The following is a 23,917-nucleotide window of genomic DNA, read 5'->3' on the forward strand; positions in this document are numbered from 1 at the left end:
TTAGTAGGGCAAGTGTTCGTTGCTGAATAAATAGGTTGAGATTGCTGACCAACCATTTGGGGGAAAAATTAAGCTAGATCCCTAATTTACATCTTACACTAAAATTATGAATAGAATAAATATTTTTAAGAAATACATATACATCCACAAATGCAAGCAGAGAAAATATAGATGAATTAATTCTATAAGCTTGAGATGAAGTAAGAATTTTTAAGCATGATGCCAGTATTCTTACGTTATTTCCTGTAGAATAAATTCCTACGGATAGATTTGGGCGTATTAGTCAGGGTCCCAGCAGGAAGCAGATGGCACACTCAGATAAGTAACTCTGGGGCGAGTTTGCTGAAGGAAATATTTATAAATGTGTGGGTAGATGGAGAAAAACCCATAGGGAGAGTGCTACACTCCAGAACTAGCAGAAGTGGGAGCTGTTACTCTCCCAGGAGTGGCAAAGACAAGGAGCAGTTTCCAGAACTTGGGCAGGGCAGCTGTGTGGAGAGGCTGCCTGTGTTACAGGAGCTGTGGCCTTCAGTAGATCGGGGGGACAAATGCCCAACAACACTCTTCTCCATGTGCCTCCCCATCCACTGCCCGTTGGTGTATCCCATTGCCATGCCCAACCAGAAGCTGGAGGGTAAGGGAGACCGTTGGCACAGTTCACACCGACCAACCACTGGGGGTAGTGTGTAGATCTGGCAGGGCACACAGAAAATGTCCAGCATGAGGTCAAAGGACATGCTATTTTTCTTTTTTTTTTTTTTTTGAGACGGAGTCTCGCTCTGTCACCCAGGCTGGAGTACAGTGGCACGATCTCAGCTCGCTGCAACCTCCGCCTCTTGGGTTCAAGCAATTCTCCTGCCTTGGCCTCCTGAGTAGCTGGGACTGCAGGTGCGTGCCACCACACCCGGCTAATTTTTTGTATTTTTAGTAGAGATGGGGTTTCACCGTGTTAGCCAGGATGGTCTCAATCTCTTGACCTCATGATCCGCCTGCCTCGGCTTCCCAAAGTGCTGGGATTACAGGCATGAGCCACCACGCTCGGCCAGGATGTGCTGTTTTTCAAGGATTTTCATACACGTGTAAGTTTGCCTATCGGAAATGTAGCAATTTCTTTTCTTTTTTTTTTGACACAGAGTCTCGCTCTGTTGTCCAGGCTAGAGTGCAGTGGTGCAACCTCCGCCCCCAGGTTCAAGTGATCCTCCCACCTCAGCCTCTCTGACTAGCTGGGACTACAAGTGCATGTCACCACACCTGGCTGATTTTTGTATTTTTTGGTAGAGACGGGGTTTCACCATGTTGGCCAGGCTGGTCTTGAACTCCTGACCTCAACTGATCTGTCCACCTTGGCCTCCCAAAGTGCTGGGATTACAGACATGAGCCACTGTACCTGGCCTTGTGGTAGCAGTTTCTTACTCCCCACCGAGAATCTGAGAGAGGTCTGTTTTCCCTTACGTCAGCAAATGTAGGGTATTGTTAATGAGCATGACTGGCTTCTTCTCCATAGGTGGTCTCTGCTCAAATGCCACTCCTCAGGGAAGCTGTCCCTGACCTCCTCAGCCAAAACAGCCACCCCCATGTTCCCTCTGCCCATTACCTGCTTGATGTTCTTTGCAACACTAATCAGTCTCTGGAAGTATACTGTCTACATATTTACCTGTTTCTGCCTTTCTATTATAAACCCGTGAGAGCCAGGCCCTGGCCTGACCTCTTCATGGCTCTGTCTGGACTATGAAGCCTAGTACATGATGTGTGCACATTATGTTTTTGTCACATAAATGGTATGTCCCAAAACCTTGGCCACCATCCTCTCCGGAAGCATGTTGACTTCTAACAGCATGTTTTGTAGGTTGCTTATGGGTCTCACTCATTGTTTGCTTGTTTCCTCTAGCTCCCCTACTTTATGAATGAACTCACTCTGACGGAACTTGACATGGGCGTGGCTGTGCCAAAAATCCTCCAGGCCTTCAAGCCTTACGTTGATCACCAAGGTAACGCCGAACTGAGCATTCTATGAGTGTTAAAATATATCCTTTGCTGCAGATTCAGTACCATGATGGCTTTGTGTTTGGAGGGTGTTGAGGACTTTTTAAATCATCTGTTTCATGTTGAGTGTCTTTTTGTTCTTACCAATCATGGCCTTAAAACTGATTTGGGGCCGGGCACGGTGGCTCATGCCTGTAATCCCAACATTTTGGGAGGCCAAGGCAGGATGATCACCTGAGGTCAGGAATTCGAGGCCAGCCTGGCCAACATGGTGAAACACCATTTCTACTAAAAAAGTACAAAAATTAGCTGGGCGTGGTGGCAGGTGCCTGTAATCCCAGCTACCCAGGAGGCTGAGGCCGGAGAATCGCTTGAACCCAGGAGATAGAGGTTGCAGTGAGCCAAGATCGTGCCACTGGACTCCAGCCTGGGTGACTAAAGTGAGACTCTCTCAAAAAAAAAAAAAGATTTGGAATAGATCCAAGTTCCCATCCTAAGTCTTCTAGTCTCTTGGTTATTATAGGGTCTCCTCCAGCCCAATGATGCCCACATGCCAGCTGATGGGGCCTGTGCTTTTGTGGGGGTTGCAGCCCTTGCCAGAGCATGAGGCAGTGGCTGAATTTCACTTCCGCTCACCTCTCATGGTTCTCACAGGTGCAGCTGCCCCAGCCCCAGCCCCTTGCCAGGAGCTGCCTCTCCTCACTTGTGTTCACATCCTTACCTCCCCTGACTTGTAGGTTCCAGATTTTTTGAGTTTCTTGTCTTCTGTCTTTACGTTCCTTGTTACTTCTAGTAGGTGCTCAGTACATGTTTGAGAAATGAAGACATACAGTATATTCAAAGGCAATATTTTGAGAGTAGGGCTCCCTGCTGGAGGAAAGGTCTCAGATTTGAGTTTTTAAACATGTCACTAACACATTATTTATGTCTGCTTTTGTGAGTGGGGGGTTAAAGAGCTGATCAGATTGTAGACAGTTTGCGTAAAATGATGATGATGATGATGTGAAGATTTGTATCTCTTATGTCACATAAACCATAAATATGGTTTTTTTTGTTGTTTTTTGTTTTTTTTTTTGAGACGGAGTCTCGCTCTGTCGCCCAGGCTGGAGTGCAGTGGCCGGATCTCAGCTCACTGCAAGCTCCGCCTCCCGGGTTCACGCCATTCTCCTGCCTCAGCCTCCCGAGTAGCTGGGACTACAGGCGCCCGCCACCTCGCCCGGCTAGTTTTTTGTATTTTTTAGTAGAGACGGGGTTTCACCGTGTTAGCCAGGATAGTCTCGATCTCCTGACCTCGTGATCCACCCGTCTCGGCCTCCCAAAGTGCTGGGATTACAGGCTTGAGCCACCGCGCCCGGCCCATAAATATGGTTTTAAAAGGATCTTGACAGGGAAAATTTAGTACACAGGAGTTTGGTAAAAAAGGAATGAGCCAGGTAGGCCAGAATAGCCCATTAGCATGCAGAGAGAATTCTCACTGACGTTTTTACTGTAGCCTCCCTTGGCAAGTAAGTCTCTTTCCACTTCAACCATATTTACATTTTTCCTAAAATGGCTTAGGAACAAGGTAGGAGAAAAAATAATTATAGCTTTTCAAGAGAGTGATAGTTGTTTTGAAGTAAATGTTTTATAAAATTTGTAGAGTATGGAAGCTACTTTTCTCTCTGGCTGTATCAGATGGTTCTTGAATTGTGTTTAGTGAAATCAGTTTTTCTGCTGTTGTATTTGATGTAAATATGAAGAGATTTTTCTAGCACTATAGTTAGCAGCTCTAGCATCTCTCTCCAGCAATATTTCAGCTGAATACCCATCCAGGTTTTTAGCATTATGTCAATTTCAGAAAGATAGACCAGGGTAGTATTTGCACATCCAGAGAAGTCCATCTAATTCTTGCATGTTGAGCTCACCAGTAACGCCTCAATTATGTCTACACCTTGATGAATCTGGGTGTGTCTAGGTTTGGTAATTTCTGGTTCACTGAAAGTAAAAGTAGAAAACATTTCAATTCTTGGCAAATGGCTTAACTAGAGTGTTTTTAACCCCATGCAAAATTGTAAAAGATGCATTGGCTGAGCACGATGGCTCATGCCTGCAATCCTAGCACTTTGAAAGACCGAGGCAGGTGGATCACTTGAGGCCAGGAGTTCGAGACCAGCCTGGCCAACATGGTGAAACCCCGTCTCTACTAAAAATACAAAAGTCAGCCGGGCATGGTGGTACATGCCTGTAATCCCAGCGACTTAGGAGGCTGAGGCACAAGAATAGCTTGAACCCAGGAGGCAGAGGTTGCAATGAGCCGAGATTGTGCCACTGCACTCCAGCCTGGGTAACAGAGCAAGACTCTGTCTTTCAAAAAAGAAAGAAAGAAAATAACAGAGCTTTAGAAATAAGATGAAGATGTAACCTTGGGCCCTAGCGTCATCCTGGTCTGTAATCCCAGCTACTCGGGAGTCTGAGGCCTGGGCACCAGAGCGAGACTGTCTCAAAAAAAAAAAAATCATGTATGTGTTCACTGCATAGCTAGCTAGCATCTTCACTCCATCAGTGTACAACTGCTACGTTTCTTCCTCTAACTCAGGTGGCCTCTCTATTCCGTTTTGCTCTTTGCCTCTTTAGAAATGTATAACAAGCTGGTGAATGATCAGCTAACACAAACCTCATGAGAGGCTTAAAGAAAGTGAATAATAAGTGTGCATGCTCTTTTTTCTAATGTGTTAGCAGCCTCTTATCTCAGGACTATCCTTTGCTGAATTTATAGAAATTTCCAAGGAGAGGGGAGCAGGGCCACAACCAGGCCCCTGTGGCTTTGAACTCTGCAGCCCCTCAGGGCAGCTTGGTCAGGCTTTGAGTAAAATTCACCAAACACCTAAGTGTCCAGCTTCTTAACTGTTCTTCTAGAGCAGGAGCTATGGTGAGACATTTCACTATATAGGTCAAAGCTTTGCCAGTTTTTAATCCATTTGAGGCTATTTAACTCCTTTCAGGGTATGTTTTTAGAGATTTGCCTGCTTGTGTAACAAGGGGGAAAATGGTATTAAAGAAACAATAAAGACATAAAGCCAGTAGGGTTTTCAAAGTCCACAAATGATACGTGTATGATGATAAAACAGAAATGACCATGAAAGAAATAAGCATTTTGGCCGGGCGTTGTGGCTCACGCCTGTAATCCCAGCACTTTGGGAGGCCAAGGCGGGCGGATCACGAGGTCAGGAGATCAAGACCATCCTGATTAACACAGTGAAACCCCGTCTCTACTAAAAATACAAAAAATTAGCCGGGCATGGTGGCAAGCGCCTGTAGTCCCAGTTCCTCGGGAGGCTGAGGCAGGAGAATGGCCTGAACCCAGGAGGTGGAGCTTGCAGTGAGCCGAGCTCACGCCACTGCACTCCAGCCTGGGCGATAGAGCAAGACTCTGTCTCAAAAAAAAAAAAAAAAAAAAGAAATAAGCATTTTGGATTCCAGTGCTCTAAGGGGGAATCTTTCCTTTTAGTGAAATTTGAATCTGGGTGACAAGCAAACTGACTCTGAAAAGCAGAGCTCACCTTCCAGGGAAATGCGACCCAGGTGAAGGAGGCCTTCACAGCTCTAAGGAGCACCACCTCCTATGGGATCCCCTCATGTTCTTTTTAAAAATATTTCCTGACTTGTGCTTGTTTGTTGGAGGCACATGCTCAGAAGGGATATTTTGGACACAGCTGGTTGGATTATCCCGTCCTAGGGATGCTCTTCTTGAGGCAAGAGGTAGCACTGGTTTTGAGCACCAGCTCTGGACCCCTGACTGCCTGGTCCACAGCACCATGGCCTCAAGCAAGCCCCTGAACCTCTTCACTTCCTCATCTGTCAAATAGGGATTCTTTTTTTTTTTTTTTTTTTTTTTTTTTTGAGATGGAGTTTCACTCTTGTCGTCCAGGCTGGAGTGCCATGGCACGATCTCAACTCACTGCAACCTCCATCTCCTGGGTTCAAGTGATTCTTCTGTCTCAGCCTCCCAAGTAGTGGGGATTACAGGCACCTACCACCATGACTGGCTAATTTTTATATTTTTTAGTAGAGAGGGGGTTTCTCCAGGTTGGCCAGGCTGGTCTTGAACTCCTGACCCCAGCTGATCCACCCACCTCAGCCTCTCAAAGTGCTGAGATTACAGGCATGAGCCACTGCGTCCGGTTCAAATAGGGATTCTTACAGCACCTACTCCATAAGCTTGTCGTGAGGATTAAATGAGTCAATACAAAAAAGGCACTAGAACAGCATCTGGAGCAAGGAGGAGCTCTATGAGTGCCAACTAAGAATTGTTATTATCATGGCTGCCTGGATGCTGCTGTTAGGGCGTTTAGCATGGAGGTGGCCATAGTGTCCAGTTGACCATCCTACAGATCAAAGCTGGCAGATCCTACTAGGATAAACAGGAAAAACAAAACAAAACACACACAAAAAATAGCATTCTTAGCTTTCATGGCCTTGCTGCTGTGAGAAGTAAAGTCTGTGGTTCTTCTGAATGAAACAGCACATGATGGCCATGTTGGCTTGTCCCTGTTCCAACACACACAACCTGTCTCAAGTGAAGTGAATGAGGTTAAATGACCACCTTTCCCAGAGCAGCCTCACTTCCCACCAAAGGCAGATGGCTGGACGATAGACAAGCTCTGTCCCTTAGAAACTGACTGTGCTCCTCCTGCCTCAGCTCTGACGCCTCCTCACTCCACACACACCCTGGAACTAGCCCCTCTACCTGCGGGTTATATATGGATTTCCTTTCTTTCCTTTAGGCCACACAGCAAAGTCCAGAAACCTGTGTATGTTACCCTTCCCCCACCAGACTGGCCTCCTCTACCCAGCCTTCATCCCTACCCTGGGCTGCCGTCTCCAGGGCCTGCCACTCAGCCAAACTCTTTCCAGTTATTTTATTAACTCCATTAGGGTAATGTTTGTTCATTCATTCAACAAATACTCATTGTGGGAAAAATGGAAATATTCAGGAAAGGTCAAAAGGAAAATATTACCCGTCATCCCGCCATTCAGAGAGGACCGGGGTTACCTTTTTAGTACATGTTTGGTGTATGCTCTCCAAATCTTTTTTCTTATGGCTAAACATTTAGAAAACATGGCTCTTTTTCAAAACCCTTGAAGAATTGGGCAGACTTGAAAGGGCAGTCAGCTTTGCCTTACTTCCCCCTGCCATGTTTGTATGAGCCAAAGCCCAGAGAGGGGTGACTTGCCCAGTTCAGCAGCAGCCTCACACTTCCAGCCTGTTCCATGGAGTCTAGGCCCGGTCAAAGGCTGCCCATGAGCACTGGCTGTACAGCCAGGTCACCTGTGTTTTGGGTCCTGCTCATACATACACCATTCAGTGGTACAACTGTGGGGAAGCCACTAACCACTCTATACCTCAGTTTCCCCATCTTTCAAGTGCTGGTGGCAGTGCTGCCCGCCTCGTTCGGGTGTGGTAGAGATGCAGTGTTACATGTAAAGCACTCGGAGCACGTGGCACATAGTAAGCATCAGCATTAGCTGCTGCCCTCCGGCCACTTTGTTAGTATTAATAAAATCATCCTGAAGAGGCTGGGTGGGGGCTGCTTCTGTCAGTAGCTTTTTATCTTCTGTGCCTGAGACCAGCGCTTTCAGAACAGGTGCCCACAGGTGTGTCAGCAGGGTCAGAATGAGCCAAGGATGCAGACCACAACCCCTCAGGCTTAGATGAATTCATTTCGTCTTCGGGATGTTTGCAGCATGAATCTAAAACTGAAAATAGCCACTGAGTGTCCACATAGACAGAGGACCCTATTGGGTTTTGCCTTGTTTCAGGATACCCAAATAACAGCCCAAATTTAGACTGAATACATAGATTCTATGGAAATATTACCATGTCCCACAGAAATAGAAACCTTGTCTGTCTCCAGAGTTGCCCTTAGTCATCTGGACTGATGTTCCAGACCTTAACCTCTGTGCCTGGTGCCTTCACGTCCAGTGTTCCAGACTGGATCCTACTAGGATCCACTACCTACGTGCCTGGTGCCTTCACATCCAGTGTTAGGACTGATGCTACTTTGCCACCTGAGTAATAACAGAAAACTGGAGCCAGAGCCAGTCATGACTTGCCCACTCCTCCTGCCACACCTGCTTCAAGAGCGACATTAGAGGGCAGCTACAGCCACTGGGGCTGCCTGGGCCTGAGCACCAAGGCAGGGCCATACTCTAGTGCACAAGGCTGATAGGAGTGGCTCCGACCAGATCATGCTGCGGGAAGAAAAACACTTAGTGTGGAAAGGGCTTAGTGTGGGAAGGGGAAATCATACCTCTTGTGGAACATGGGTTGGCTGGGGGACAGGGGACCCTGATTTGCAGCTTGTCAACCTTGAAGGGGTGGAGCTCTATTTCAGAGGACAGTTACAGGTAGATAAAGTTAAAAATGATGTCTGTCATCAAAGACACATCCACACACAAGGAACTGCTAATTTTCTGTAGTATCTGAATGAGCGATATGGCACTGGTCTCTTTGCCAGGAGCACAACAGTAACTGGTGTGTTTTTCCCAGAGCTGAATAACTCCAACATCTGTTCTTGATAATATGTTATCAAATGTTCCATTTTAAGAAGTTTTGTTCTTTGGATGCCAAATATTGACTTTCATAGTGAAAGCAGCTATTAATAGTTACAGGTAGAAGGAAATGGAGGAGAAAATAATGTGAGGACCAAGCTCAGGTGTGCAGGGTTTGGGTTCCCGTAACTACTCCCAAGCAGCAGGTGCCCTGTCAAGCCTACTCCAGTGAGACAGATGCCTAAATAGTAATAAAACAGTGAACCGCTGTGTGAGATTATTAGATTCACCTGGCCATAGGAGGCCTGAGGCCATAGGGTCTGTTAACTAGAAAACCAGGTCGAAGGCAGAAGAGCATCTTGTAGTTGTGGCCACTCCTTGTCTGTGGGGACAAATGCAAAGGCATTTTATGATATCATCTGGCATCATGGTCTGAGCTGCACCAGCTGGCCTAGGCCACTTTGATTTTCCTTCAGACATACACTTCCTGAGGGCAGGGGTTCATCTCAGTGCTTTTGGCTGATATCGTACATTAAGAACGCATACACGCTTTTTGGTGGAATAAGCTGTAATTTTTGCCACAGTGTCTCTGCATAGCGGTGGTGGTGGTAATTGATCCTGCCCCCATGAAACTGAAGAGTGGAAAAACAGCATCTGAGCCCCTTCCAGGTCCTTGTACACATACTAAGTCTTATTTCATTGTCACTTGTGTTGTTGCATGAAGTGCCAGAGTTTTTTGTTTTGTTTTCTTTTTCTTCTTATGAGACAGAGGCTAGAGTGCAGTACAGCGATTGTGGCTCACTGCACCTCCGCCTCCCAGGCTCAAGCCATTCTCGTGCCTCAGCGTCCCTAGCAGCTGGGACTACAGGTGCGCACCACCATGCCTAGCTAATTTGTGTAGTTTTAGTAGAGACAAGGTTTCACCATGATGGCCAGGCTGGTCTTGAACTCCTGGCCTCAAGTGATCCGCCTGCCTCAGCCTCCCAAAGTGCTGGGATTACAGGCGCAAGCCACTGTACCCAGCCTGAAGTGCCAGTTTTATAGGGGCCCGTTAATAATTGGGTGCCACTGGTTACCACTGGACAGCCTCTCAACATGATGTGGAAGAGACCTTTCGTATGCGTGCCTCCCGCCCCCTTTCCCAGAGAACCTCTCAGGACTGCCTGCCTTACTCCTGTTTAAAGGCATCAAAAATTGTCCCGCTCCTCAATTTCTGGTTTTGTTCTTGAGCACCAGCCAGGGCACATGGTTATAGAAAGTATTTTCAGTGAAATGCCTATAGCTAAGTCTTACCATTTGTCAAGAGTACAAAAGAAAGGGCCGTGTAACTGCATTCCTCTAGATTAAGTAGCATTTAGCTGGGTTACAGGGGAAGATGCTGCTCATGGGGTTGAGTGTGTCCCCGTGTGCTCATTGTTGCTACGTTAGTCCCCAGGGGGAGACGACCTTTCTATTAACTGTTAATTTCATCTTGCAGTCTTGCAAGGCAGGGGCCTCCTGACTCACCCACCACATAACCAGCTGGTCTTTGCTCCAAGTTTTGGGAGTTGCCCGTGTCTCCAGGTTTTCAGGTCAAGTTCTGCCTGCTGAGTCATTGTTACAAAAGCAAATTTTTCTTACACTTAATGCTAAAATAGTCTTCTTACCCTCATCGGAACGCAAGCACCTCATATTGGAGTCATTTGTTGGAATATTTATTTACCATTCATGTCTGCTTTTAAAAGTTCTTAAACCATTCCTAGGCCAGGTGCAGTGGCTCACACCTCCCAAAGTAATCCCAGCACTTTGGGAGGCCAAGGCAGGCGGATCACTTGAGCTCAGGAGTTTGAAATCATCCTGGGCAACGTGGCAAAACCCCATCTCTACCAAAAATAAAATATATATATATATTAGCCGGGCATGGTGGCGCATCCCTGTGGTCCCAGCTACTCGAGAGGCTGTGGTGGGAGGATCACTTGAGCCTGAGAGGCGGAGGTTGCAGTGAGCCAAGATCTTAACAGGTGGCACTCACCCAGCCTGGGTGAGAGTGAGACCCCATCTCGGGGAAGAAAAAAGTTCTTAAAGCATTCTTGACTCCTTCATATTTTTATGAGTGCCAGGGCTGAGCAGGGCCCTGTGGGTGGGTCTCATGAGGCATATTCAGTGTTTAAAACAGACCACTCCCCCAGGCAGAGGCTCAGTCAGATGCCCAAGTCTCATCCTCAAATATCAGGCTCCGTGGCTGCCCAGTACAGTCTCTTCCCTGGCAACAGCAGCAAGGGAGACTGGAGCAAGAAGTAAAGGTGGGCTGGTGAAGGCAGAAAAAGGGAGGCTGCCTGGTCAGACTGTGCCAGGTGCCAGGGTGTACACAGCCCTCCCTGGAAGAGGCAGTATAGGTCTCCTTGGTGCAGACGAGGGGACTGATGCCACAGAAGTGAAGAAACTTCCAGTGAAACGTAAGCCCCAATCTATGTGACTGGGCTCCTTGCTCTTCCCTGGGCCTTCCTCCAGCCTCCCAGCTCCTGGCAGGGACACTGGACCACACGTCATTGGGTGGAATGTCCCCGTGACTGGGGCGTGAGCCAGCAGTTTACCAAGCCTAAATCCATATCTCTTCATTTAAAAAACAGACTAGCAGAACTTTCCATTTTGTAAGAAGTATAATTCTGGTGCCTTTAATATGTCAGTTTGCAAAGGCAATGCATACTATTAATATTTATTGGAAACTTGACTAGAATTTTCAAAAGAAACTATTATGTTTGGATGTATATAGTAACTAGGTAGTTTGAATCTATTAATTCTCAAAGCTGGAAATACTATACAACAATAAATATCTTCTTGGTTTTTTTACATTGAGTTTAAATCTATTAATATTAGCCTTTTGCTGTAATCCCCTTTCTCCTGAAGTGCTTAAAAACTAAAATTCCTTTATTAAAGCAGATATACCCTTTATTTCCAGTAATAGTACCTTTGAAGAGCAAGCTAATTAATTCTTTTTAACTGCTTAATGTAAACAAGAAATACAGCACTTTTGTGAGTGTTGCTACAAAGAAGATAATCACAGTTGATCTCCATATCACTTAATTAAACCAGGTCATTCATGGAAAATAATTACCTTCAATTATGGTAAAAAGAATTTGTTGAACACAAAATGGAAATCATCCTGCCTTTAGTGAGGAATGACGCTGTTAGTGCTGGTTGGGGTTAAGCAGTGCTTTTATCTGAGGTGGTGGCTGTGTAGAGGATGGGCTGTTTACTGTAATAGCTTGAAAACAACACTGTATGTGAACAGTGGTTTTAGATTAATTTCCTTTTAGATGTCATTTGTCATGTGAGGATCTATAAAAGTTTATTAACATTTAAACACCCACTTAAAGGATCACATTTTGGTAGAAAGTCCATGAGGTCTTCTGGAGCCCTGAGTCTGAAAAATCACAGAAAAATACTTGACAAATCATAGAATCCTCAAGTAGAAGAGGGTCATGAGATAAACCCTGTTTGCATTTTAAACCGTTGATCAGCAGCCATCCCAGTAAAATTCCATGAAGCTACAAGCCTTTTAGATATGATCTCATTGGCGTAATATCTTTCCTAAGGAGCTGATTTTTAGCTTAAGGTACAAAGTGATTACCCAATTGTATCTGGATAATCCTGGGAATTGAAAGTTAATTCTTTGGTTCCCATTTGTCACTCTTCCTGTTAAATCTGAGCCAATTTCTATGTCCCACTCCCAATACTGGAGAATTTTAAGAAAGAGTGGTTCTTATATGTGTCTTTAAAGAACAACCCAGCTTACAGTGAAGTCTTAGCACTTCCCTTCTGCTTCATAACTGGCTGGGCATCAGCATGCCTTGTCCTGGCTTTGCCCTAGGTCAAGCCATTTTCTTCTGCTGGGCATATATCTTCTTACTAAATACAAGGAGATTTTAGAAGCCAGAGCATGGGACCCTTCCAGTGCTGACTTGTGCACTGAATTCCCCAGGACTGTGTTAATGGGTCCTGAGATGCTGGCTGTTTACCAGGGGCTCGATCTATTCCATGACCTTTTCTCATGTGTGTCGATGACATAGTGCGCGCTCAGTCCTCTTCTCACCTAGATTAGTAGACAGACGATACATGGACTTTCAATATGGTGCCTACTTAGATATTTTTAAATGTAAGTTTTTATACTGTCATTTATAGTCATGTGTTTTTTGGGGGGAAAAAAACCTTCTGTTTTTTCACCATTTCTCCAGGACTCTGGATTGATTTGGAAATGTCCTACAATGGGTCCTTTCTGATGACTCTCGAGACCAAAATGAATTTGACCAAACTAGGTAAAGAGCCTCTTGTTGAAGCCCTGAAGGTTGGAGAAATTGGCAAAGAAGGGTAAGGGGCTATATATGAATTTACTAAATCAATCCTAGGGCACCAGCCTTTCCCTCCAGCCTTTGAGAAGCAGGTTTGATGTGTAGTGGCCCCTGGATGTTGAGTGAGCTTCTGCGTAAGTGCTCCTGGACCAGAGCGTTACAGGGAATGGTTTCCTAGTCTCATCCCCAGCGGCCTGTGACTTCCCAACCCAGCTCAGCTGTGACAGTGCCTTTGACCTCAGTGCTGGTGGTGGTACACATGGAATTGGTTACCCAGAAAGCATCACTGACTCAGACAAGCAGGGCAGACTCATCCGAGCAATAAAATGATCCTCGAATGGAATCATTAAGATCCTTCCGGTCATAAACAGCAATATGTGGAGCAGGCTGAATCTACCTGCTTTAATCACAAAGTCAGAATTACTTATAATTAGATGATTGATTTTGTAGCACAGAGGGTGCTCCTAAAGTGTTTTGAGAAGCATTTTCCCTCAATAATACAAAGTTGACTTGCCTAGTAAATCCCTTTCTTTGTAGATAGCATATCTACTGCCTAGGGTTTGTCTGATTTAGTAAATATTCCAAAATTGTGAGGTAATTCATGAAGCTTAATTTCTTTTCCCTCTTAAATGCGTAGACTAGATAAGCTGGAACTTTTACATCCTACTCTCCTTAAAAATGACTGCTCTGACTATAAATTTAAATTATATTATTGTTTTTACCATATTAAAAATGTTGACTAGAGGCTGCTTCTCACATCTTTAGCCCTTTGCATAGAATCAATAGTATGATGACACGAAAATGTCACAAGGAGCTACCTCCTCGGGGTCTAAATATAAGATACTGGCTCTTAGACTTTTGCTTGGTTCTGGTACTGACCTAATGCTTATATTCATGCTTGTGGTAATAGCAGATTGGAGAGCTGGGTTATACATTTGAGAATATTCTTTTACTTAGATTATTCTGATTTATGCAAGTTACTTAATGAAATGTTTCTATTTTAATAATTGGAGAATTTTACCAGCTATATGCAATCTAACCTGTGTCTGTGCTATTTTCCTTTCATTTTTCTATTTGTTAAAATATGTTTGGATTCGGCAATCTGTGGATTTATATTTTCTGGTGAGTGTGGTATTTATCAACTCTCCACATAGCATTTCATACCCTGTAACTTCTGAGTCTTGTTTGATCCCATGTGAAACCATGAGGAAACCTGTCTTTTCATCACGTTCTTGGACATAAAGGCACAGTTCGTGAGCCTGAGAGAACCCAGACCAGGAGTAGTTAAGAGGCTTTCCTGACAGGGAAAGTCTTACAGACTTCCCCAGTTTGAATTGCCGGAGTCCTGATCTAGTCAGACTCAATTCCTGGTCCTGCTGTCCCCACCCCACCCCCACGCATAGCCGAGCACAGTAAATCCAGCTCATGACGAGAGTTGCAGTACCGGCTGTCTAGAACATGAAGCACCTGAGGCAGAAGCAGTCTTGAAAATGAGTTCTAATAAAAAGGGAGTGTGGCGGAGCAACCTCGGGCAGATGTGTTTGTGCAAGGAGCCCTTTCTAGAAACAGCCCCATGTAGGCACAGAGGTGCAGGGACTCCATTGCAAAGGGGGTCTTGGGCACCAGGGGTGGCAACCAGGCCGGTCCCTGATGTGCTTGCCACATAGGCGTCCACATTCACTGCTATTCATGCAGCCCTCACGGCCTAGTTTCAAGTTCATAAACTCTGGCCGATCAGAGGATGGACGTGTTTCTGGAAAGTTGTGCTTCTCTAGACTGAGTGAAAAAAAAATCCTCTGCTTTAGGAATGTGATGGTATTATATTTCACTTATATTTCTAAAGTACTTTTTTTTTTTTTCTTTGAGAGTCTGTTATAAAATGTTTTGCTTCTTCCTGTGAGGGTGTTAAATTATATGTTGATGTGTAATTGGCTGTCATTTGGTTTTAAAAGTAAGGAGGAATACAATCCAAAAGCACTTCATTTGGGAGAAAAGGGTGGAAAAATGGACCCTTACCCCTTTTTTTCAGAAAGAATCCCTTCAGGAACCTGAGAGCACTGGGTGCTTCTTTCTGAAAATGCTTCCACATACACCATTTGGCTCACAGTTTCTAGGAGCATTGTGAACCTCTGAAAGCCCATCCGTGGTTAAGAACCTAATCCCAGAAGTGATTCCAGAATTCACTTCACTTCCTCAGTCGTGAGGTTTATGGAATCACCATGGGGCTTAGTAGCAGAGAAGGGACAGGAGTCAGCGTATGTAGTAGGTATTTGAAGCGCGTGATCTTTGGAACTGACATCTTCCTTAATATTAAACCTCCAAAGCGCAGAACGTCTGAAGAATTGGCCAGCAGCAGCCCTTTCCTCCAGGCCCTCCCTTCAGCCTGTGGCCGCCTGTCCAGGGCCTCACTCCACATCAGGGTCTGCTTCCTGGTGTCCTGCCTGGCAGGGCCTCGGCTTCGTCTCACTGCTTTTTTCAGTCCCTGTTCAAGTGTGCAAATGATTGTGCTCTTGCGGAGTCTCTGAGGAGATGCTGCTCAACCTGTGAGATGTCCTCCTTACTGGTAGGAAGTTTGTTCACCTTTAGTTAGCACCCTGAGGGTGAGACTGAGATTGAAACCTGTGTAGCTTTGCCCTAGCAAAGTCTCTTCCCTTTGAAATGTATGTCTGCTGTATTTTCGTGGGCATTTTTCCTTTAGTCTTTTCATTTCCCAAATAGTCCTTTTGTCGCACACTGCAGGTAACATAACTTTTGGGCAGTACGGCATTCAGATGGCATTGAGATAGTGAGCTGAGCAGCATCTACTTTAGGAACTGCCCTGCAGAGGGCCAGAATGAGTTAGTAAAGGGAGCGCTCTGCCTCTTGGGAGGCCTTTAAATGAAAAGTGGCATGGGAATGAAGTGTTTCCTATAAGGCACTTGGCCTCTTACTGCTCCACCACTGCAGTCTGGGCCCTTTGTACAAGTCCCCAAGTCAGAAGTTGGCCCCATCTGACCCCTTTTGGGTCACTAGTCCACATCTATCCCAAACCACCCTTCTGCCCCCAGGCCCCTGGTGTTCTAGGCACTGAGTGCTTGCAGTTTACACTGTGACTGCCTAGTTTGTGGGTGTGTATGCACATGTGTGCCTGTGGCAGGTGTATGGAACTGATTTTCTCAAAAGAAAATTAGTACATTCTTAAGTGTGGTCCCCCTCAAAGCAAACATCTCACAGGCCTTCTTAATTTAATTATGCATCCTTCATTGAAAGCATTTTGGGGGCTGCTTTTTACAATTGCCTCCAGAGTCCGTGACATTCTTTTAGCTAACCTGAGTAACAGCAAATTGTCCTGCTTTGTAGATGGTTTGGACCTTTGAGAAATTGCTAGAAGTCCTCAGAGGTGATGGTGGTTATGAGACCAAGAAATAAAATATTTGGTCTAAGAGTATCAGTGATAAAATAATTCACTTTTTCTTATATATCTGACGTTTCCAAAAGATTTTTGGCAGAAGGAACATAACTGGAATAAGCCTTTTAAGGTGTCTTTTTGAAAGGATATCACACTCATCTGGAATTCTGAGGTGTGTTTAAAACAAGTAGGCTGATTACATTCCAGCACATCTTCTACAAGGAAGTGTGGTATATCTCTCTCTGAAGTTCATGCTGAGATCATAAAATGCATGTTCAGTTATAAAAGTGAATATCAGGCAAACACTGGGCTACACTTACAATACCTAAGTATTGGATGCCACATAATACCGCCCCCAGTGTGGAGAGCAGAGGTACCACTCAGTCAAAATCAGATTTCACATCATCTGATCTGCTTGAAGTGTACAGCGTTACCTAAAGTGTTCACTTCAAGCCACAAAATTTGTCCTGTTCTGTGACCTACAGAGGATTAACTTGGTAACCTGAGAGTTTGCCACAGCGCTCAGCCTCTGGCATCTTCTGCCCAGGGTTGGAGCTACCAGATGATATGCCCCGGTGGGGACACAAGGAGCGGTGGCTCAGCAGATCTCACTGGGGTCCCAGAGCTTGCAGGCAGCCTTTTGTGCTTTGTGCGTGAGGAGCAGGCTCCTTGTGCTGTGGGGACAAATTCCACGCCTGGCAGCACGAGATCAGAGAGCCTCAGGCACTGCCATCCTGCTGATGGAGAACTCCGATGCTCTTCTGAGAGGGGTGTGTGATCTTTGGGGATTTACATCTCTGGCTTTCCCCACCCAAGACCCAGTTTAGGCTTTCATGGGAATCAAATTTTGCTATATACATTTTAAATATAAGATTCCTGTGAGGGCTGCCTAACCACAGCACACTCTGATATGACTCTGCAACCAGCGGATACACATAAGCATTTCCTGGACCAGCCAGGCCTTTGGTGGAAGGAGGAAGAGCCAGTTAGGTGCTGTCCCGTGGTCAGGGACAAGAGGCTTTTGTTTCTGCAGAGGGAGTTTCCCTTTAATGTGGAAGTTCAGCCTGTTGGCTGGAGCGCTGGCTCTAATGTTTCAGAGTGCTGTTGACGAGGAGCTGTGTGTCCTGCCAGGGAGGACACAGTCCGGGTCCTCTTACAGCCGGCTCCTGTTTCCAGGGTGGAGGTTTCAGTCCTGCCCTCCCAGTGCATAGTGCTGGGGCCATTGCTGGGCCTTCAGTTCCACACTGGCATGTGTGCTGTGCCCTTGGGTGCCTTTGGCTCCTGTTGGTTAGGAGATAACTGTCCCAGTGGGCCTCTGGTGGCCCAAGGACGGCGTCAGGAAAACCAAAGGACTGCAGCTGCAGGGAGATAGGCCCTGAGCCCCACTGCCTTCCCTTGTCCATGTAATTGTGTCGTCAAAAATCCAATGAGCAGCCTCTGCTTGGTGACCATTTGGCTGTGTAATAGTGTTCAGAGACTACTCTGTCCCTAGTTCATTTTGTCCCATTTAAGTCTCTGGACTCAGACACAGCCCTGCCAGTACTTTCTGAAGCAGAGACACAGTCCAGGGAGGAATCTGCTTTCTGTAGGCCCAAGGCTCAGCCCAGAAGCCCCCAGGTCCCCTCCGAGAGGAACTGGACCCCTCACCTCTGCGGGTAATCCAGCAACCCCACACCTCCGGAACTGAGCATCCGCCCTGGAGAGTTGAGTGAGGGACACAGCTCTCCCATGAGGCTTTCCCTTACTTCAGTCAAAGGAATGGTCTTTAGTTGTGTAATTTTCCAGGAAATTTCCTGGGTTCTCATGTCAGTTGCTTCCTAGAGTCTCCTGAGACTTTTGTGTGTGTGTGTGGTTGTTGGCTTTTTCTGTGACTTTCAGGAGATAGGGCAGGTGTGGAGTGAAATATGTAATTTCACTGGAAAGGACGCATGAGTCAAAACTAACTTGGAGGGGAACTAAGCCAGAAAGCATCAGAGTTGCTGAACTAAGCAGAGCCAAGGGACTTGCCTCAACATCCCATCATCAGTGAGAAGTGGCCATGTCACCAGTATAAGCTGTCACCTCACCCTTGCAACCATCTGCTCTTTCTGTTCATCCTCCCACGTGGCTCCCGCTGCACTGCTGATTGAAATCACTGCATTTTATGTGTGCATCACACTCCCACCACCTGTCCTCTGACGCATGCTCAAAAGCAACCTCTTCTGGGCCCAAGTCCTCTGTGGTCCTGTCAGAGGCCTTGGCATTGAAGAGTGTCCTGAGCATCTGCGCTGATCCAAGGATTCTTGGATTGGACCTCTTCTGTTTTGGGTGGGTTGGAGAGAATGACGAGGTATAGTAAGTTACATCCCAACCCTGTTGTGGTTGAGTGTGTGTGCATGGGTGTGTGTATTCTCTTTCTAAGCAGAGCTTGGGTGAGGGCAGGCAGTGGTGGTGACTCTCTCTCTGTCCAGTTGCAGGCCCCGGGCATTCTGTCTGGCAGACAGCGACGAGGAATCCTCCAGCGCTGGCTCCTCCGAGGAAGACGATGCCCCAGAGCCCAGCGGGGGAGACAAACAGCTCCTCCCAGGGACTGAAGGGTGAGTGGATCAGTGCTTCTGTGCCTCTGAGTCTCCAGGGATCAGGACAGCAAGTTAGGAGTGAGCCTTGTTTCCCTTCCTTCCTCTGTGATCTTCCTTCCGCTTTCATGTTGAGTAGATGGTTTTGTAATATCCCGGGTCAGTGGTCTGTTTAAATTCCAGGCCCCCACGTGAAAAGACCCATATAGCTTTCCTTACTAAAATGGCTTTCTGGTGCTGTTTGACTAAATAATAGAGAAGTTGAAGGGCGTGCTGATGATGAAAAGCATCGCCCTGAGCCTTTAGAAGGAGCGGAACACATGCCCCCTCCCCCTGGAGCCAGCGGAGAGCCTCCCTCCCCTCAGCTTCAGCTGGAGTGCATTTGCTTCTGTTGAGCTGCAAGTTCCTGCAAAGCAGAAACGTTCAGATGATTTTCTTTGGCGAATTTTGAAAGCGCTGATAACTAAGCTGATCTTTTGGATCATGAACTTCATTTGGAGGGGGGCACTCTGCCTGTTATTTGGGCTGTGAAATGATCAAAGTGCTTAAACAGCCTATCCACAAGGATCTTTTAATTACGTAAAGTGACTTGAAGAAACTAAGATTATAAGGAACCAAATAATTCAGAAACTTTTATAAGAAAAAACCAACCTATTCACTTTTGAAATCCTACAGGAGATGAGAATTCAGATGTTTGAGGAGTTGGTGCCAACGTTTGTGTGTATTATTTAGTCGAGCTGCTTGACCTACTTAAGAATGATTGCTTTTCCCTGAACACATACTATTCCTCATATTCTGGAACTGTGGGGGATTTTAAAAAGCAAATATCCTTTCTTCTGAGGGCAGTCTCATGGTACATGTAACCTGATACCACAGCTTATTTTCTTGGCCTGTGAGCACGTCAGCTTGGTATAGGATTTTGTTTTCTTGAGATGGCGTCTCACTTTGTCACCCAGGCCTGGAGTGCAGTGGCACGATCATAGCTTACTGCAGCCTCAACCTTCTTGGCTCAAGTGATCCTCCCACTTTAGCCTCCCGAGGAACTGGGACTACAGGTGCACACCAGCACTCCTGGCTAATTTTCTGTTCGTTTTTTGTAGAGATGGGGGTCTCACTGTGTTGCCCAGGCTGCATTTTTCTTTAAGAAGTTCCAAGCCCTTTGAAAAGTAATTGCCACTCAGGGTAGCCATGTGACACCACCTAAAGACAGTCTGTTAATTACCGATTTGTTTCCTATTGATGCAGCATGATTTGTTACTTGCTGCATGGAGATTATGAGATTGATATGTCATTGGATTTCTGTCTGGTATTGGAGTAGTGTAAAAGAGGACAGGTGAGAAACCTCTGCATGAGGACTTTGTCCAGCTCTCCATTGTCAACATTTGGGCTGTTTCAGACATTTACACCTTCTCTAAAGTAGTAGTTCTCAACTGGGAGTGATTTGGCCCCCCAGAGGACATTTGCCGACGTCTGGCGACATTTTTTATTGTCATAACTAGGGGAAGTGCTACTGGCATCTGCTAGGTAGAGACCAGGGATGCTCCTGAACACCCTGCAACGCACAGGATGCCCCCCACCCCAACACAGAATCACCCTATCCAAAACATCGAGTAAGGGGAACAAAGAGCCACAGGTTTTTGTCTGTGAAAGAGTGAAGTTCATGCTAACCGCCCTTTGTGTTCCACATTTGAAGGTACGTTGGAGGTCATCGAACAAGTAAGATTATGAGGTTTGTTGATAAAATTACCAAGTCAAAATATTTCCAAAAAGCAACAGAAACAGAGTTTATTAAAAAGAAGATCGAAGAAGTCTCCAACACACCCCTGCTGCTCACTGTTGAAGTACAAGAATGTAGAGGAACCTTGGCGGTCAACATTCCACCACCCCCAACTGACCGAGTATGGTGCGTAGAGGGCCCTCAGGGACAACAAGTGATTCCTCTTATTGCATGGCCACAAAAGTCCCAGCCTGCTTAACCTTGAGATTATGGAAAGTACCGTCTCCCGGGCAGAAGCACTTCCAAACATTTTTCATGGGACCTTAATATTAGTTGCAAATCTGATGGTACTTTCTTCTGTGAGTGGTGAATTCACGTTCAAGAATTCATCTTCACATGGTAGGAAAAGTTAATACATGAAGTTTATGAGATAAGCTGTTTCTATTCTTGGTCTTCCTCCTCTGGAAAGCCAACTGTTCTGCCAGTAATAACAGCTGTCATTTTGTAGATAGCGCCTTTATTCTCTGCCTGGCCCTGGTTGTAACTGCATTACCTGATTAGTCCTCATAGCATCCTGTTGAGGTCGATGCCATTGTTATCCCTACTTTAAAGATGGGGATCACACATCCAACAGAGTCTGGGAAGTTAAGGAGACTTCCTGAGTTAGGCCTCGATGCTGAGGAGTCAGGAGCATGTGCCTCTGGTGTCTGAGGACTTGATTATCAGCACCAGCTGCATGTTAAAATCACCTGGGGAAGTGCTAAAAATATAGATATGCCTGGCCCATTCCCCGGGATTTCAGGGGTGGGGGGTGATGAAGCCAGGGTTGAGAGTCACTGAAATAAATTACTGATGAGTTCAGCATCACTGTCTGTGAGTCTCAATTTAAAATTGACATGCTAAATCCTAAAAAATGGGCATAAGTGTAAACAGTGATTGCATTAAGAGATCTCATTGTACCATAAACTACACTCATAACAAAAATATAGCTCTGTTCTATCATAGAATGAAACCAACGTGCTAGTACATATCATTGGTATTCAGAAGGATTTCTAGGAATGATCAGACAAGGGTTTTTGAATTGACTAACCATTTAACGATAATGCTGGTATTTCCCAATAAAACTTTAAAATGCCTTTTCATACTTTTTTTTAAAGTAATATTTTCATTGTAAAAAAAAAAGGGGGAGAGATTGGGAAAAGGTGAAAAATAAATAAATAAATGTCCATAATCTCACCATCCAGAAATAACCACTGTTAATATATTGTATGGTCTTTCAAACCTTAAAAAAAAAAAAAAATGTAATAGTAAAAGTTGATACATTTCTTCTCCTCCCTGCCAGTTCTTTAGATTTATCAGTTTTAAATGGCTCTGCTCAGGGGGAGATAAAATAAGAGGGCTCTAGGATAGCACTACCCAAGGCATGCTCAAATGCTGACCTATGTGTTATTGATCTATAAAGGTAAGTATAGATATTGAGAGTGTTTAGAAATATTTATGGCAACCTGACATTTTTACTGTATTTCCAAAAGCACTGGTCCATGACAGATGTAAGGTTTTAGTTGATAGCACACATGGTCTTGTCTGGATACTTTGCCAACAGTTCTGATCGCCAGTCTGCTCCCTCAGGAAGTCATAAAGAGCATATTGTTGGGGTGTAGGGTGAAAAAACAGGTTTAGAACCTTACCGATCGACATATGCACAGGAGAATGTAAGGGGAGTTGACCCCACTTCTGTCCGTGGTCCTCTCTTGGGGGTGACATTCAGAGAGAGGCAGTGTATCTTTCACTCTCTGCTTTATCCGCTTGAATGTATGTTTTGTTTTTGTAATGTACATATACTACTTTTATAAAAATTGAAAGAAAAAAGGTTATTGCCATTTTAGAAAAAAACAAAAACCAGTGCCCAGGTCATGGGTTTTTCCAGTGTGCTTCCTGGCTTTCCGTTTGTCAGAACTGTTCTAAATCCACCACAGCCCTAACACCATCTAGGGAACACAGGGGGTTCACAATTCATATTTTGTGTGTGGAATATTTTTAGAGGGCATTTGCAGAAGAAAATAACATTTTAAGTAGTGATAAAGCCCCATGTAAATGAGGAATGTGTGCTGTCAGTGCCTCATTCCTTGCTTTATTCTAAATGTGGTTATTACTTATCTTCAAAAAGGTATGGTTTCCGAAAGCCACCACATGTGGAGCTGAAAGCTCGGCCAAAACTTGGAGAGAGAGAAGTGACTTTAGTTCATGTGACAGACTGGATAGAGAAGAAACTGGAACAAGAGTTTCAGGTAAACCTCTGGTGTTATCTAGTATTTCACACCAAGTATAGAAGCTCTGGGTAGAACCGAGGTTCTGAACTTCAGCTGGGTCGGGATCCGCTTTTGAAAATCTGATGATGACCTTCATCCCGGAAGAGTATTACATTTGATCAAATATGGGAATAAAGTTTTAGGTACAGTGTCAAAGCCCTGAAACTTACCCACAGAACATTACTAAGTCATCTTCAGAGGAAACCCAAAAGATGTGGGTCAGAGCAAAATGATGATGTCTTTTCCCAGCAAGCCTGCTGGGACTCTCAAGCTTTGTTTTCTCTTATGCAAGGCCTGGCCTTGCCCAACTCTTAGCACCCCACCTGTGGGCAGTGGGCTGCCCCCCTGTTCTTGTGTGCTATTCACCTTGCTCAGTTTGATCAGTTCAACAAACTTTCCTGGAAACCCTTCTGTGTGCCAGGTACCACCTGCCCTGGGAGTCCAAAGATGAATCAGGCCTCTCCCTCCCCTGGGTAGCTTCTAGTGTAGTCTGGGAGTTTAAGCCAGAACTTACTCTCTCAGCTTGTTTTTCTGCATTTGGCCACCAAAGGTAATATCAGTATAGCTGAGGCCCTGGGATGAGCTATTTCCATCAAACTTTTATCAGATATTTGAAGCACAGTTGTCCGTCAGGGTTTTATGGATTAGCAAACTATTTACTTTTAATGAAATTCACCTTTTGAAGAAGACCTACGTTCTTTTTGCAGTGGTGTATTTTGAGTTACTGCCTTAAAAAAAATCCTCTTATTTAAAAACTAGAGATTAAACATAACTGATAACCAATTTCTGAAAAAGCTAACCAATTTCTGAAAAAGCTTAATGTCATCACCAAATAGAAAAGTACTTTGAACCTAGTGAGGGGAAAGAACATCATGCCTTATATTTTTCCCTTTTTCTTTTCTTTTCTTTTTTTTTTTTTTTTTTGAGACGGAGTCTCGCTCTGTCGCCCAGGCTGCTGGAGTGCAGTGGCCGCATCTCAGCTCACTGCAAGCTCCGCCTCCCAGGTCTACGCCATTCTCCTGCCTCAGCCTCCCGAGTAGCTGGGACTACAGGCGCCCGCCACTTCACCTGGCTAGTTTTTTGTATTTTTTAGTAGAGACGGGGTT

General features: G+C 45.3%; 1 protein-coding gene across 4 annotated transcripts in view; it reads left to right on the forward strand.

Annotated features, from left to right (window-relative positions):
• TEX2 (testis expressed 2) overlaps window positions 1-23,917 on the forward strand; it is a 116,138-nt gene that overhangs the window by 89,585 nt on the left and 2,636 nt on the right. For 3 of the 4 annotated variants that reach the window (XM_050765791.1, XM_050765793.1, XM_050765792.1), the window contains exons 7-11: window positions 1,889-1,988; window positions 12,729-12,861; window positions 18,681-18,806; window positions 20,479-20,688; window positions 22,670-22,790. In XM_050765791.1, coding sequence (XP_050621748.1) covers window positions 1,889-1,988; window positions 12,729-12,861; window positions 18,681-18,806; window positions 20,479-20,688; window positions 22,670-22,790 — 690 coding nt within the window. The remainder of the gene's footprint in view (window positions 1-1,888; window positions 1,989-12,728; window positions 12,862-18,680; window positions 18,807-20,478; window positions 20,689-22,669; window positions 22,791-23,917) is intronic. The other variant, XM_050765794.1, reaches the window with a different exon arrangement.

The sequence above is a fragment of the Macaca thibetana genome, chromosome 16 (assembly GCF_024542745.1).
Source record: "Macaca thibetana thibetana isolate TM-01 chromosome 16, ASM2454274v1, whole genome shotgun sequence".
Taxonomy (NCBI): Eukaryota; Metazoa; Chordata; class Mammalia; order Primates; family Cercopithecidae; genus Macaca; species Macaca thibetana.